Raw genomic sequence first — 13,647 nt, forward strand, 5'->3', positions numbered from 1 at the left:
CGAAGCTTATGACAGCAGGGGGGTGCAGCCAACACGCAGCAAATTCAAGCCTAGTGTGAAAGCCTCACAGCCAGTCTGAGACACAAACACAAACTTAGTAAAAAGGTCCTTTTTGAGCTCCAGACTTAGAGTGTTGCTACCATCCCACACACCTGTCCCTCTATATTTCAATAGCAGTGCACACAGCCTATTTTTGAGGGAGTCGCCAAAGCATTTTTTAACAGAAAAAAAGGAAAACAACTCTAATGAAGCAAGTCAAGTGGTTGTGTTTCTCTAGTTTGTATCAGTTTAAATGTAGAATATCTTCCCACAAAGTCACATCAAACTGCAGCTTTCAGAAACAAAATATTGGAGTAATATGTAAAATATTCCCCCCTTATGTCCTAAATCAACACATTTGTGCTCCCTCAGAGCCTCTGGGTGGGGTGAGGAACCTGCAGGTGTTGAACCCCACCATGACCACCCTGAACGTTCGCTGGGAGCCGGCTGAGGGCCGGGTCAAGGAGTACAAAGTCATTTATGTTCCTGCCGCCGGAGGAGCAGAGAGCATGGTAGGACTGGTAGGAAAACCCTCGGCTTCCTGTCAGCTGGCACTCTGCTGTTATTCCCTCTTCTGTGTTTGAACACGTCTGTTGTTTTAGATCAGTCAAACATCTTAACACAAGAATGTGTTCAGCTATGAATGTTTGGTCTTTCCTAACCATGACATAACCCCACGCTTCAGCACTCCTACCTAATATTCCAGCATGATAACTGTTGATCGTGTGTTAGTCAGTGCCTGACAGAAAGTGCATTTTTCCATACAGTCTTCTTTGCCTTCTATGGTTAAAGACGCTGGGTCTGCTGTTTAAGACCTTTGTCACTGACGGAGAAAAACTGGGCTGGAAAGCTAAAAGCGGGTTAATTGCATGGCACAGACAACACTAAACGCTGACGATGCAGAACTTTTTACCACCAAGCAACTTTCCATTACCAGCATGCCTGTTTTCTGGGACTTTCATCTGGGTTCGACTATAGCTCATTTGTGTAATTTGCTGTTGAATCAGGAAACAGTGTCTGCAGGAACAACCACCACCATGCTGAGAGGTCTGCAGCCCGACACCCTCTACACTGTGTCTCTGGTGCCAGTTTACGCTGCAGGAGATGGAAAGATGATGTCTGAAAACGGAAAGACAAGTAAGACTATACACTAACCAACACAACTACAAGCAACACTAAAAAGATGCCAAGAAATGATTGCAGGGTGGCATTTATATTATTGATACTGTGAGGCTGAAGACTACTGGAACTCATTACTGGCAGGCCTCCCTGCATGCACAGTTAAACCTCTGCAGATGATCCAGAACGCAGCGGCACATCTGGTCTTCAACCAACCCAAGAGAGCTCATGTCACTCCTCTTTCCATCTCTCTACACTGGTTCCCAGTCGCAACTCGCATTAAATTCAAAACTCTAATCATTGCTTACAAAGCAGTAACCAGAACTGCTCCTGTTTACCTGGACTCCCTCATCCAGGTCTACTCTCCTTCTCGCCCACTACGCTCAGCCAGCGAATTTGTGAAGAATGGGAAGTCTTGAGTTTGTCATTACAGGGAAATGTGACTACCTTAAGAGACCTGGTAGTGGTTTTACTAATGTACAGTCATGGTCGAAAATATTGGCACCCACTGGAATTTTTCCAGAAAATACACCATTTCTCCCAGAAATTGTTGCAGTTACAAATGTTTCTGGTATACATGTGTTTATTTCCTCTATATGCATTGGAGCAACACAAAAAATCTGAAGAAAAAAGACAAAATTGACACAATTTTACACAAACCTCAAAAAATGGGCTGTACAAAATTATTGGCACCCTCAACTTAATAATTGGTCACACACTCTTGGGAGAAAATAACTAAAACCAATATCTTCCTCTAACAATCAACAAGCTTCTTACACCTCTCAGCTGGAATTTTGGACCACTCTTCTTTTCCAAACTGCTCCAGGTCTCTCAGATTTGAAGGGTGCTTCTTCAACAGCAGTTCTGAGATCTCTCCATAGGTGTTCAATGGGATTTAGATCTGGACTCATTGCTGGCCAATTCAGAACTCTCCAGCTTTGTCTCCAACCATTTCTTGGTGTTTTTTGAGGTATGTTTGGGGTCATTGTCCTGCTGGAGCACCCATGACCTCTGACCCAGACCCAGCTTTCTGACATCAGGCCCTACATTGCGGCCCAAAATCTTTTAATAGTCTCCAGATTTCATGATTCCTTGCACACAGTCAAGGCACCCAGTGCCAGAGGCAGCAAAATAACTCCAAAACATCCTTGAAGCTCCACCATGTTTGACTGTAGGTACTGTGTTCTTTTCTTTGTAGGCCTCATTCTGTTTTCTGTAAACAGTAGAATGACGTGCTTTTCCAAAAAGCTCTACCTTAGTCTCATCTGTCCACAAAATGTTCTCCCAGAAGGATTGAGACTTACTCAGGTACATTTTTACAAACTCCAGTCTGGCTTTTTTATGTCTCTTTGTCAGCAGTGGGGTTCTCCTGGGTCTCCTGCCATAGCGCTTCATCTCATTCAGATGACCACGTATGGTCCCAGCTGACACTTTTGCACCCTGAGTCTGCAGGACAGCCTGAATCTGTGTGGAAGTTGACTGAGGATGTTTATCCACCATACCAACTATCCTGCGTTGCATTCTTTTGTCAGTTCTTCTCTTCCGTCCACGTCCAGGGAGATTAGCCACAGCTCCATGGTTATAAACTTCTTGATTATATTACGCACAGTGGACAAAGGAATTTCAGGATCTCTGGAGATGGTCTTTAACCTTGAGATTGTTCATATTTTTATACAGTTTTGCTTCCTAAGTCCTCAGACAATTCTGGGCTCCTCTTTCTCTTCTCCATGCTTGGTGTGACACACACAGACACACAACACAAAGGTTGAGTCAACTTTTAGACATTCTAACTGGCTTCAGGTGTGATTTCTAGATTGCCAGCACCTGTTACTGCCACAGGTGAGTTTAAATGAGCATCACATGCTGGAAATAAAATGATTTATCCACAGTTTTAAAAGGGTGACAATCATTTTGTCCGGCCCATTTTTTGAGTTTTGTGTAAAATTGTGTCAATTTTGTCTTTTTTCTTCAGTTTTTTGTGTTGTTCCAATGAACATAAAGGAAATAAACACATGTATACCAAAAACATTTGTAATTGCAACAATTTCTGGGAGAAATGGTGTATTTTCTTGAAAAATTCCAGGGGTGCCAATACTTTCGTCCATGACTGTATATCAAACTCTGGGGGATTTATAAGGCTGGCTTAAATGAAGGGAGAGTAACTTCTACAGCTGAGGAACTTCATATTTCAAGGAATATTGTTCTGCTTGAAGTTGGACTTAATTTGTTTTGAATCTTGTAGGTTTTAGGTGTAATGAGTAATATGGCTCTCCTCTGTTTCAGGACCCCTGGGAGGAGTGAAGAACCTGGAGGTGACGGACCCCACCATGACCTCTCTGACAGTAAACTGGGAACCTGCTGATGGAGCTGTTCGTCTCTACAAGGTCTTCTATGTACCCGTCGATGGTGGCTTGGAGGAGATGGTAAGAATCCTTGATCAAGGAGCTTGTTGAGAGGAAGTCAGTAGATTAAATATCATCTAAATTATTCTGTTTTTTAATCTTGGTAAATAGGAGCAAGTTCCTACTGGCACCACCTCCATCATCCTGAGGAATCTGCTGCCCGACACACCGTACACCGTGTCAGTGTTACCAGTCTACCCTGCAAGAGAGGGAAAACGCCAGTCAGAGAATGGGAGGACATGTAAGTCACTGTTAGACTAAATCACTTAATTTGTACTCTAAGTCTAAATATCTGAATAAAAATGACTGTTTCTGCTTCCAGTGCCTTTGGGTGGCGTGGGCAACATGAAGGTGAGCAACCCAACCATCACCACTCTGACCGTCACCTGGAACCCAGCTGATGGAAACGTTCAGGGCTACAAAGTCATCTACGTCCCTGAAGACGGAGGGCTGGAGATTGTGGTAAGTTTGTCTAGTTCATTAGTTTACGATTCATAACCACCAGAAGAAAGATGGAGAAAATAAACTTTCTGACACAGAAAACAAGGTGACTGTTGAGGGAGGAGACAGCCAAGGCATCCACCATTCATCATCATCATCATCACATATTTTTAACTTTTAAGTCATCATTTTGAATTCTAGCTCATATTTTGATATTTTCATCTCCCAATTTTGGCTTTTTAATCCCATATTTTAAACTATCAGACTTACATTTTAAAATCTTAAGTCATATTTTGACTTTTAAACTCATGATTTCAAATTTGATCTCATATTTCGACCTTCCAAACTTATGATTTCAACTTTCTCCTCATATATTTGCTCTTTAAAAACTTTTTTTTTTTCTATTTTTAATATTGTGTTCTGACCTTTTGAACTAATAAATTGTAATTTTTATCTCAGATTTGAGCCTTTAAATTTATCATTTTAACTTTTTTGAATTTCCAAATGATTTATCGTCAGTGCTGTTTAGTCATCATTTTTTACTGGTAAAAATGAAGTTCACAGTGATGGTTAAATGTTGACCCTCTTAGGCCCTCAGGTTAGACCAGAATCCGGCCCCTGCTGTGATTGAGTTTGACACCCCTGCTCTAATGGATATAAACCAGTGAGGGCTGACTTGAGTGCAGGGAGGTTTATAGACACTCAGAGATGGATCAAATACACAGTTGTACAGCTCTGGGTTGAGATCAGCATCTTAAGTTGTTTCAGATCTGACTGCAGTTTAATTTCCTTGCTTTATGACTTTAAATCTGATCTGGAAAATGTTCAGATATTGAATAGTTTGGCCCAAAGTTTCATGTTTCGCATCAAGCCGTGTGGGTGTCTTCACACTTGACTGAGAAGTTTCAGTTCTCTGGAAAACTCTCAATACTTGCTGTTAAAACATTAAGAAATAATATTTAAAAATAAAACAATTCTCACTGGGAAAGCCGTCAGTTTTGAAATGTCAGCGTGAGTTAATAGGAAAGGCTGTCAGACTTTGTTTAGATTATCATTCTTCAAAAGAAAGGAGTGATCAAGGCCTTCAACAGGGATTAAGTGATGTCATGCTCTCTGACAGACTAATCCCATCATGCAGCTGTCACACAACTGCACCCAAACCCTTTTTTATGGAGCATCCCTCAACACTGCATACCATGCTCATGGGGTTTGTGTTTCTTGAGCTTGAACAGAGTAAGTGGGTTTAAATCCAGCCGTCAGCGCCCATTTAAACTGAAGAGAAGTGAAATAACAGCTCACAGCACATCTGAGTGAGGGTTCAGCTGCTCACAGACTTTCATGACATTACTTTTACCTACCCATTAGTTCAGGTGTGTCAAACTCAATCCCAGCAGGGGCGGGATTCTGAATTTGGGTCTAACCTGAGGGCCTAACAGGGTCAGTATTTAACCATAGACTGTCAACCTAAATGATTTTGAGATTTAAAGGTCAACATGATAAGTTAAAAACTCAAAATAATGGTTTAAAAAGTCAAAATATGAGACAGAATACTGAAAAACATGACTTTTAACTGACAAAAATGATATAAAAGCCAAAATCATGAGTTTTAAAGGTAAAAAAATGAGATAAACACCAAAATCATGAGTTATAAGGTCAACACAATTGAAAAAAAAAATCAAAATCATGATATTTAACAATTAAGATGTGAGATAAACATTGAAATCCTGAGTTAAAAAAGTCAAATATGAGATTAAATTTCAAATTCATGTATTTTAAAAGTCAAAATGTGAAAGAAAATTAAAAGTCAAGAGTTTTAAAGGTAAAAAATTAGATAGAAGTCAAAATTAGGAGTTGAAAATGTCAAAATATGAGATAAAAGCCAAAATCGTGAGTTTTAAAGGTCAAAGAATGAGATAAAAGCCAAAATCATGAGTTTTAAAGGTCAAATAATAAGCTAAAAGTCAATGTTAGGAGTTGAAATGGCCAGCAAAACTGAAAAAAAAATTGATAAATAAAAATCTTGATATTTAACAATTAAGATATGAGATAAACATTAAAATCCTGAGTTAAAAAAGTCAAATATGAGATTAAAATTCAAATTCGTGTATTTTAAAAGTCAAAATGTGAACGAAAATTAAAAGTAATGAGTTTTAAAGGTAAAAAGATGAGATAAAAGTCAAAGTTAGGAGTGGAAAAAGTCAAAACATCATTCCGACCCTCATCCACCTCCACTGGCTCCCTATCAAGTCCCGTATCAACTACAAAGTCCTCCTTCTCACATACAAATCTCTCCATGCTCTGGCTCCCAGGACCTTTCTGATCTCCTCCATCCATACACACCATCCCGCAACCTTCGATCTTCAGACACCGGCCTACTTTCCATGCCCAAAACCAAACTCCAAACCTATGGAGACAGAGCCTTCAGTGCTGCAGCTCCCACCCTCTGGAACACTCTTCCTGCAGACATCCGTAGCGCTCCATCTCTGGACATTTTCAAGAAACGTCTCAAGCACCACCTGTTCACCACAGCCTACAGTCTTCACTAAACCACCCCTCACACTCATCCTACCCTCACATAGTTTGTCCATGTCTATGTGTTCCTGTAAAGCGTCCTTGGGTTTCTTGAAAGGCGCTATATAAATTCAAGATATTATTATTATTATTAAAACAAGAGATAAAAGCCAAAATCATGAGTTTTAAAGGTCAAAGAATAAGCTTAAAGTCAATGTTAGGAGTTGAGATGGTCAGCAAAACTGAAAAAAAAAAAAAAAAAAAATCAAAATCATGATATTTAACGATCAAAATATGAGATAAATCCTGAGTTTAAAAATGCAAAAATATGAGATTAAATTTCAAAGTCATGTGTTTTAAAAGTCAAAATATGAAATAAAATTAAAATTCACAAGTTCTAGAGGTAAAAAAAATCAAGATAAAAGTCAAAATTAGGAGTTGAAAAAAAGTCAAAAGCATGACTTTAAAAGGTCAAAATAGGATTTAAAATTTAAAGTTATGAATCTAAAAGGTATGGATAACTGTCAAAGTTATGAGATGTTATGGTTAAAATATGAAATAAACAGTCAAAACTAGGGATGCACAATATTGGATTTTTGCCGATATCCAATATGTTGATATTTTGAAAGAAATTTTGGCCGATACCGATATTTAATTACATTTTTTTCACTGTTAAAAACACCAATTCTATCATGGACTACAATTTTTTTTAAATTTTGGTAGTCTACTTTTGTACAAACTTAGAAAACATTTGATTTTTATTAGAACTGAAGGATATATATATATTTTTTTTTCAAATACAGCCATACACTAATGACAAACTTACAGTAATGTCTTTTGGTTACATGTGTATTACATGCTTACATGTATTTTTATCAGTACAGCCTAAGTCGTCTGCATTTTTGAGGGCCAGAAGCAGCAGCAAAATAACCTGCTGACACTGAGCTCCACAGTGCCAGAAAGAAATAGCTTATAAATTTAGACTGATTCTCCGTATTACTCAGCCAGTTTGCAGGATGGCTCCCTGAGATACTCCTGACAAAGGGCTTTCAAAAACAAAAACACTGATTCTGAAATGCAAAAAAAAAAAAAACTAGCTATAGTTGAGAGCTTAATTATGATTCTAAATTTCTGAGACTCAAGATGAACAGAAATAAAACTTCAACTAAAGTAGTTCTCCTGATTCTGCCTAAACAGCACAAACTAACTAAGCAACCAAGTTTAATGGGCATTTCACTGTAAGCAGTGCTGTAACAACACAGTGACACAAACATCTCCAATGCTGGACACACCTACATGCACCTTCAAGTGTGCAAGGGAGACGGCACTCAGAAGTCCGTCATTGCTTTTGCCATGTTTCGCGCATGTCACGTAGGGCGACATGCACGTTCTTTTTATCTCTATCTAAACATGTTATCAAAACCGGCTGCAACTGTGGCTGCTGAGTGAGCACTCCTGCGAGTGTAGGACAGACTTTTTAAGAGTAAGATCCTCCTCTATCCACGGAGGCAGAGAGGCTAAACGTGATGAGGTCTATATATCCGTGGTGAAGCTAATATGTTTAGCTTTAATGAGGAGCTTCTCTAAGTGACTGGAAACTAAGTTTTGCAGTTCAGGTAAGGCTATAAGCGCCTGCTAGGTATAACATAGCGGGGCTTTAAATGCATCACAAGCCGGTATATTCCACCATGCTGAAAGGCTGATTATCAAGAGCTGTAAATTCAATGATTTTCCTGTTCAGCTCCTTACCTTTGGGTGGTCACTGCTGTATTTTTTAGCTTTGTTGAATGACTTAAGTAGAGGCTGCTGCCGAGTTTTCCCTGGCACGAAGTTTTGCCAGTTTTTCTAGTCCTTGTAGTCATCAGGTTGGCGGTTTTTTAGATGCAAAATTAAACTGGTGGTGTTAAAGGCATGTTGTTGAGCTCCTCCACGCATCTGATGTACTTTACAAGCGATGCAAACAGCTACTTTGCTGTCTTGTTCCCACACCTCAGACTTCTCCCACACAGCTGACATGTTGTTTATTGTTGTTGTTTGCGCACGTCCGGCGTCATCGCGTGCACTTAATTATGACGTCATATTATCGGCCGAACACATAGGCGTAAATTTTACTATCGCTCACATGCTCTCATATGTTTCTTCTTCAGTTAAGAACCAACATTTGAACTCCATGAAAAACTAGAATGTATTCATGTGGTGTTTGAGTTCATCCAGTGTAAAATCTCACAATTTCTGCAAAGATGTAGCAAAAGTAAAGGTTTAAAAGCATACAGAGCAAACAATAAAGTAAGAGAACATAAATAAAAACTTTAGAGACCTTTGAATGAATGACAGGGCTGTTCTCTGTCCATTAGTCTCCTGGTAAACAGCACTTCACTACCTTTGTTTTTTGCAGGAGCAAGTGTCAGAGAGCACCACCAGAACTGTCCTGGAGAAGCTTCTACCTGACACCCGCTACACGGTCACCGTGGTCCCTGTGTACGCCGAGGGAGACGGACCTAGTCTGACCGACTCTGGGAAGACAAGTGAGTATCTTAGGCTGCAGTCAAGAATTTAAACAACTCTCACTGAGAATAAAAGCAGCAGCTGACAGTTACATCAAGATGAAGGTTAGATAACAGATGCAGAAAGAGGAACAGAGACAAAGGCATTCTTTATGCAGCCTTTATTAAAATATTTGCAGTGATGGAGCTAGAAGTCAAGTCAAGACAAGGCAGGGCAGGTGTGTTTATCAAGAATTGTTCATACACAGAACAATGCAGAAACTTTGATTAAAAAAACTCTGAGACCATACAGGGTATTAAAGAAAATATTTAGAAACCCTCAGTCTACATACCATCTTATGCTTTGACTAACCTCCTTAGACCTGAGCTTTTGTTTGGAGTGCATTATTAGTTTCTGTTGCTTATTTGGATCAGTAGGAACTGATAAGTTTAAGAGAAAAGCCTTTGAACAGGAATTCAGTTAAAGTTCAAAATATGCTTTAATGCAGGAGTGTCAAACTCAATTACAGCAGGAGCCGGATTCTGGATTCAGGTCTAACCTGGGAGTCTAACAGGGTCAACATTTAACCATAACTGTCAACCTCATTTTCACAAGTAATAAAATATGAAAAAACAACACTGATGATAAATCATTTGGAAATAATAAAAAAAAAAAAATCCAATTCATTAGTTCGAAAGATCAGAACACAATATTAAAAATAGAAAAAAATGTTTTTAAAGAGCCAATATATGAGGAGAAAGTTGAAATCATAAGTTTGAAACATCAAAATTTGAGATCAAATTTGAAATCATGAGTTTAAAAGTCAAATTATGACATAAGATTTTAAAATGTGAGTCTGATAGTTTCAAAAATATGGAATTAAAAAGCCAAAATTAGGAGTTGAAAATATCAAAATATGAGCTAGAATTCAAAATGGTGAATTAAAAAGTTAAAAATATGATTTAAATTCAAAATTGGGAGTTTGAAATATCAAAATTAAAAAAAAGGTAAAAATTATTAATTGAAACTGTCAAAATATGAGAAAAAAGTTTGAAATCACAAGTTTAAAAGTCAAAATATGGGATTAAAAAGCCAAAGTAAGGAGTTGAAAAGGTCAAAATATGACTTAAAATTGAAAATTGGGAATCTAAAAGATAAAAATGTGACATATATAGTCCAAATTATGAGTTGAAAAGGTCAAAGCATGAAATGAAAAGTCAAAATCATACGTTTGAGTTTTGATCTTGAGATGCAAAATTGAAAATATGAAATAAAAAAAAATTAGGTTCTTTCCCACATTCTTGACTATTGATGAAATCTTTCTAACTCTTTACTTTTTCAGATTTTTATGGCTTAACAAGGATATTTTAAATCATCAAGTTGAAGTTTACATTTTTATACTGGAGGAAATCTGCAGACCTCATACTGGTGGGCCAGTTATAATAAAAATATGATATGATGTTGCAGGCTGGATATAATCGTTCCACAGGCCGGATTTGGCCCCCGAGCCTTGAGTTTTAATGTCATGAATGGTTGACACCCTTGTTGCCAAAGTAGAGTACATGAACAACAGTACTAATAATGACAATCACATTAATAATACTGATAATAATAAAATAGTAAAAACCACAAAGTTATTAACTCTTATAAAACGTATTAATATCTCTAATGTGGTGACATCCAGAAACAAAATGTGCAGCTAGGTGTTTATGTTGAGATTCTTCTGCTAGACATCGTCTCATTAGTTCTTCATGTGGTCCTGCTGCTGAAACTTGGTTCAGAAAGTTCTTTCTTACAGCTTCATACAGTGGACAGATGAGGAGAAAGTGGATTTCATCTTCAGTTTTTCCCAATTCACAATGTTTACAAATTCTTGGGTCTCTTGGTTTCCAGTTTTTATGACGACCTGTTTCAGTTTCTAATTTATGGTCGCAAAGTCTGTGTTAGAATGTAGTGATGAGTAATTTCTAAATTAGTTTTGACCAAAATTATGTCTGCAAATCTCCTCAAGGTCCTGTTTCTGCAGAAAATACAGCACTAGATCGGTTTTAGAGCATCTGTTTTGGCTGAGTGTTGTTGGGGTCTTCATATGTAAGAAATGATGCCAGCAGTTGAGAGGGTGAAATCACTTTCATGATGGACCATAAGGACTGGTTAAAGGACTGGTTATCAGTGAAATCTATGTTATATGTCCTGGATTCACTAGAAATTTTCCTTTCCAGAATCTGAACTTATTCCATAAATCTTCAAAGAAATAAGCTAAAATCTCTGTGAAAATTCTTAAACTTATTTTGCAGGGATGCATGGTATTGGATGTTTGCCTACACTATTGCCACTATTGCCAGAAGTATTTGCTCACCTGCCTTACTGGCATATGAACTAAAGTGACATCCCATTCTTAATCCATAGGGTTTAATATGACGTGGGTCCACCTTTTGCAGCTATAACAGCTTTAACTCTTCTGGGAAGGCTTTCCACAAGGTTTAGGAGTGTGTTTATGGGAATTTTTGACCATTCCTCCAGAAGCGCATTTGTGAGGTCACACACTGATGTTCGTTCTAATTCATCCCAAAGGTGTTCTGTGGGGTTGAGGTCAGGACTCTGTGCAGGCCAGTCACGTTGATCCACACCAAACTCTCTCATCCATGTCTTTGTAGACCCTGCTTTGTGCACTGGTGCACAGTCATGTTGGAACAGGAAGGGGCCTTCCCAAACTGTTCCCACAAAGTTGGGAGCATGGAATTGTCCAAAATCTCTTGGTATGCTGAAGCATTCAGAGTTCCTTTCACTGGAACTAAGGGGCCAAGCCCAGCTCCTGAAAAACAAGCCCACACCATAATCCCCCCTCCACCAAACCTTACACTTGGCACAGTGCAGTCAGACAAGTAGCGTTCTCCTGGCAACCGCTAAACCTAGACTGGTCCATCAGATTGCCAGATGGAGAAACGCGATTGATCACTCCAGAGAAGGCGTCTCCACTGCTCTAGAGTCCAGTGGCAGCATGCTTTATATCACTGCATCTGACACTTTGCATTGCGCTTGGTGATGTATGGCTTGGATGCAGCTGCTCGGCCATGGAAACTCATTCCATGAAGCTCTCTACCACTGTTCTTGAGCTAATCTGAAGGCCACATGAAGTTTGGAGGTCTGTAGCCATTGACTCTGCAGAAAGTTGGCCACCTCTGCACACTATGCGCCTCAGCATCCTCTGACCCCGCTCCATCATTTTACGTGGCCTACCACTTGGTGACTGAGTTGCTATTGTTCCCAGTGGCTTCCACTTTGTTATAATACCACTGACAGTTGACTGTGGAATATTTAGGAGCCAGGAAATTTCACCACTGGACTTGTTGCACAGGTGGCATCCTATCACAGTACCACGCTGGAATTCACTGAGCTCTTGAGAGCGAGCCATTCTTTCACAAATGTTTGTAGAAACAGTCTGCATGCCTAGGTGCTTGATTTTATATACCTGTGGCCATGAAAGTGATTGGAACACCTGATTTACATGATTTGGATGGGTGAGTGAATACTTTTGGCAATATAGTGTATGTCCTTTAGTGAAAATGATAAACTTGTGAACTTCTAAAGATAACTGCATTTAAAAGATGTAATTGAAGCAGAACTTTTCTAACTTTCCTACCAGCTCTAGATCACAACCAGCTGTTAATGAATGACCTGAGCTGAGAGCAGGTTGATTGATAGGGCCAGAGGGTCATGTCCCAGGGGAGGCACAAATCCACATCAGCATCAGTCTGAATAACAGCAGAGTGAAAGTGAATCTAAATCATTGGACCTAAAGGAAAAGTGAACAACAAAACATCTATTTTCTCGCTGTCCAGCATCTGAACAAACAGCTCCCTTGACACCGGTAACCTCTGACTAGACAGCAGCTGTGTGAAGCTGCAGTCCAGGCAGTGAATTTATCTTCCTGTTTCGTGTCTCCGCTCAGGGCCGCTGGGCTTTGTGAAGAACCTGCAGGTGACCGATCCCACCACCAGCACCCTGAACGTCCGCTGGGACCCCGCCGAGGGAAATGTTCGCGAGTACATTGTGATCTGGGTGCCCACTGCTGGAGGAGAGCAGGATGTGGTAAGTCTGAATCTACACTCCTGAGATATTACATCATTAGTTTAAAACCTTTCCTAATGAAAGGTTTTTACTTGCTGACAGCTATGAAACACTCGATGGCAGAAAAGTGGGCAGAGCTCTGCCAGTTTTATGTAACAGTGAAGATTTTCCAGCTCCAGATGTTGGGCTTTTACCAGAAGCTTCTTCCATGCTTCATTAGGATCTTTCTTTTTGTGACTGCCTGAAATGTGAAATAGATATGTTTGTTTTAATTCAAACCACCTTCAAGCTTTACTTCAGTGACTGCAAAATCAAAATGATTGTTCAGTGGCTGTAAGGAGAGAAGGGATGACCTTTGTTTAACCAGAGAGTCTGAGTAAGATCAAAATCTCAGTTTCCTTTTTGTTAATGATGTCATTTTATGTTTAATAGTGGGACAGCAGCGAGCTTTCAGTATGCCTCTATACTATCGGAACTTTGTTGGTAATATGCTGTTTGATATTCAGTCAATAGGATGCAGAAGCTGATATGGCATTAATGTTACAAAGAATTCTGGAAAACATCAAAATACAGAGATGGT

The 13,647-nt window shown here is 39.2% G+C and overlaps 1 protein-coding gene across 3 annotated transcripts in view; it reads left to right on the forward strand.

The window, feature by feature from the left end:
• The window catches only part of col12a1b (collagen, type XII, alpha 1b), a 276,137-nt gene that overhangs the window by 126,402 nt on the left and 136,088 nt on the right, over positions 1–13,647 (forward strand). For all 3 annotated transcript variants that reach the window (XM_041805206.1, XM_041805207.1, XM_041805208.1), the window contains 7 exons: positions 412–551; positions 1,047–1,176; positions 3,442–3,581; positions 3,672–3,801; positions 3,883–4,022; positions 8,908–9,037; positions 12,949–13,088. In XM_041805206.1, the coding sequence (XP_041661140.1) occupies positions 412–551; positions 1,047–1,176; positions 3,442–3,581; positions 3,672–3,801; positions 3,883–4,022; positions 8,908–9,037; positions 12,949–13,088 (950 nt within the window). The remainder of the gene's footprint in view (positions 1–411; positions 552–1,046; positions 1,177–3,441; positions 3,582–3,671; positions 3,802–3,882; positions 4,023–8,907; positions 9,038–12,948; positions 13,089–13,647) is intronic.

Source organism: Cheilinus undulatus, linkage group 14, assembly GCF_018320785.1.
Source record: "Cheilinus undulatus linkage group 14, ASM1832078v1, whole genome shotgun sequence".
Classification (NCBI taxonomy): domain Eukaryota; kingdom Metazoa; phylum Chordata; class Actinopteri; order Labriformes; family Labridae; genus Cheilinus; species Cheilinus undulatus.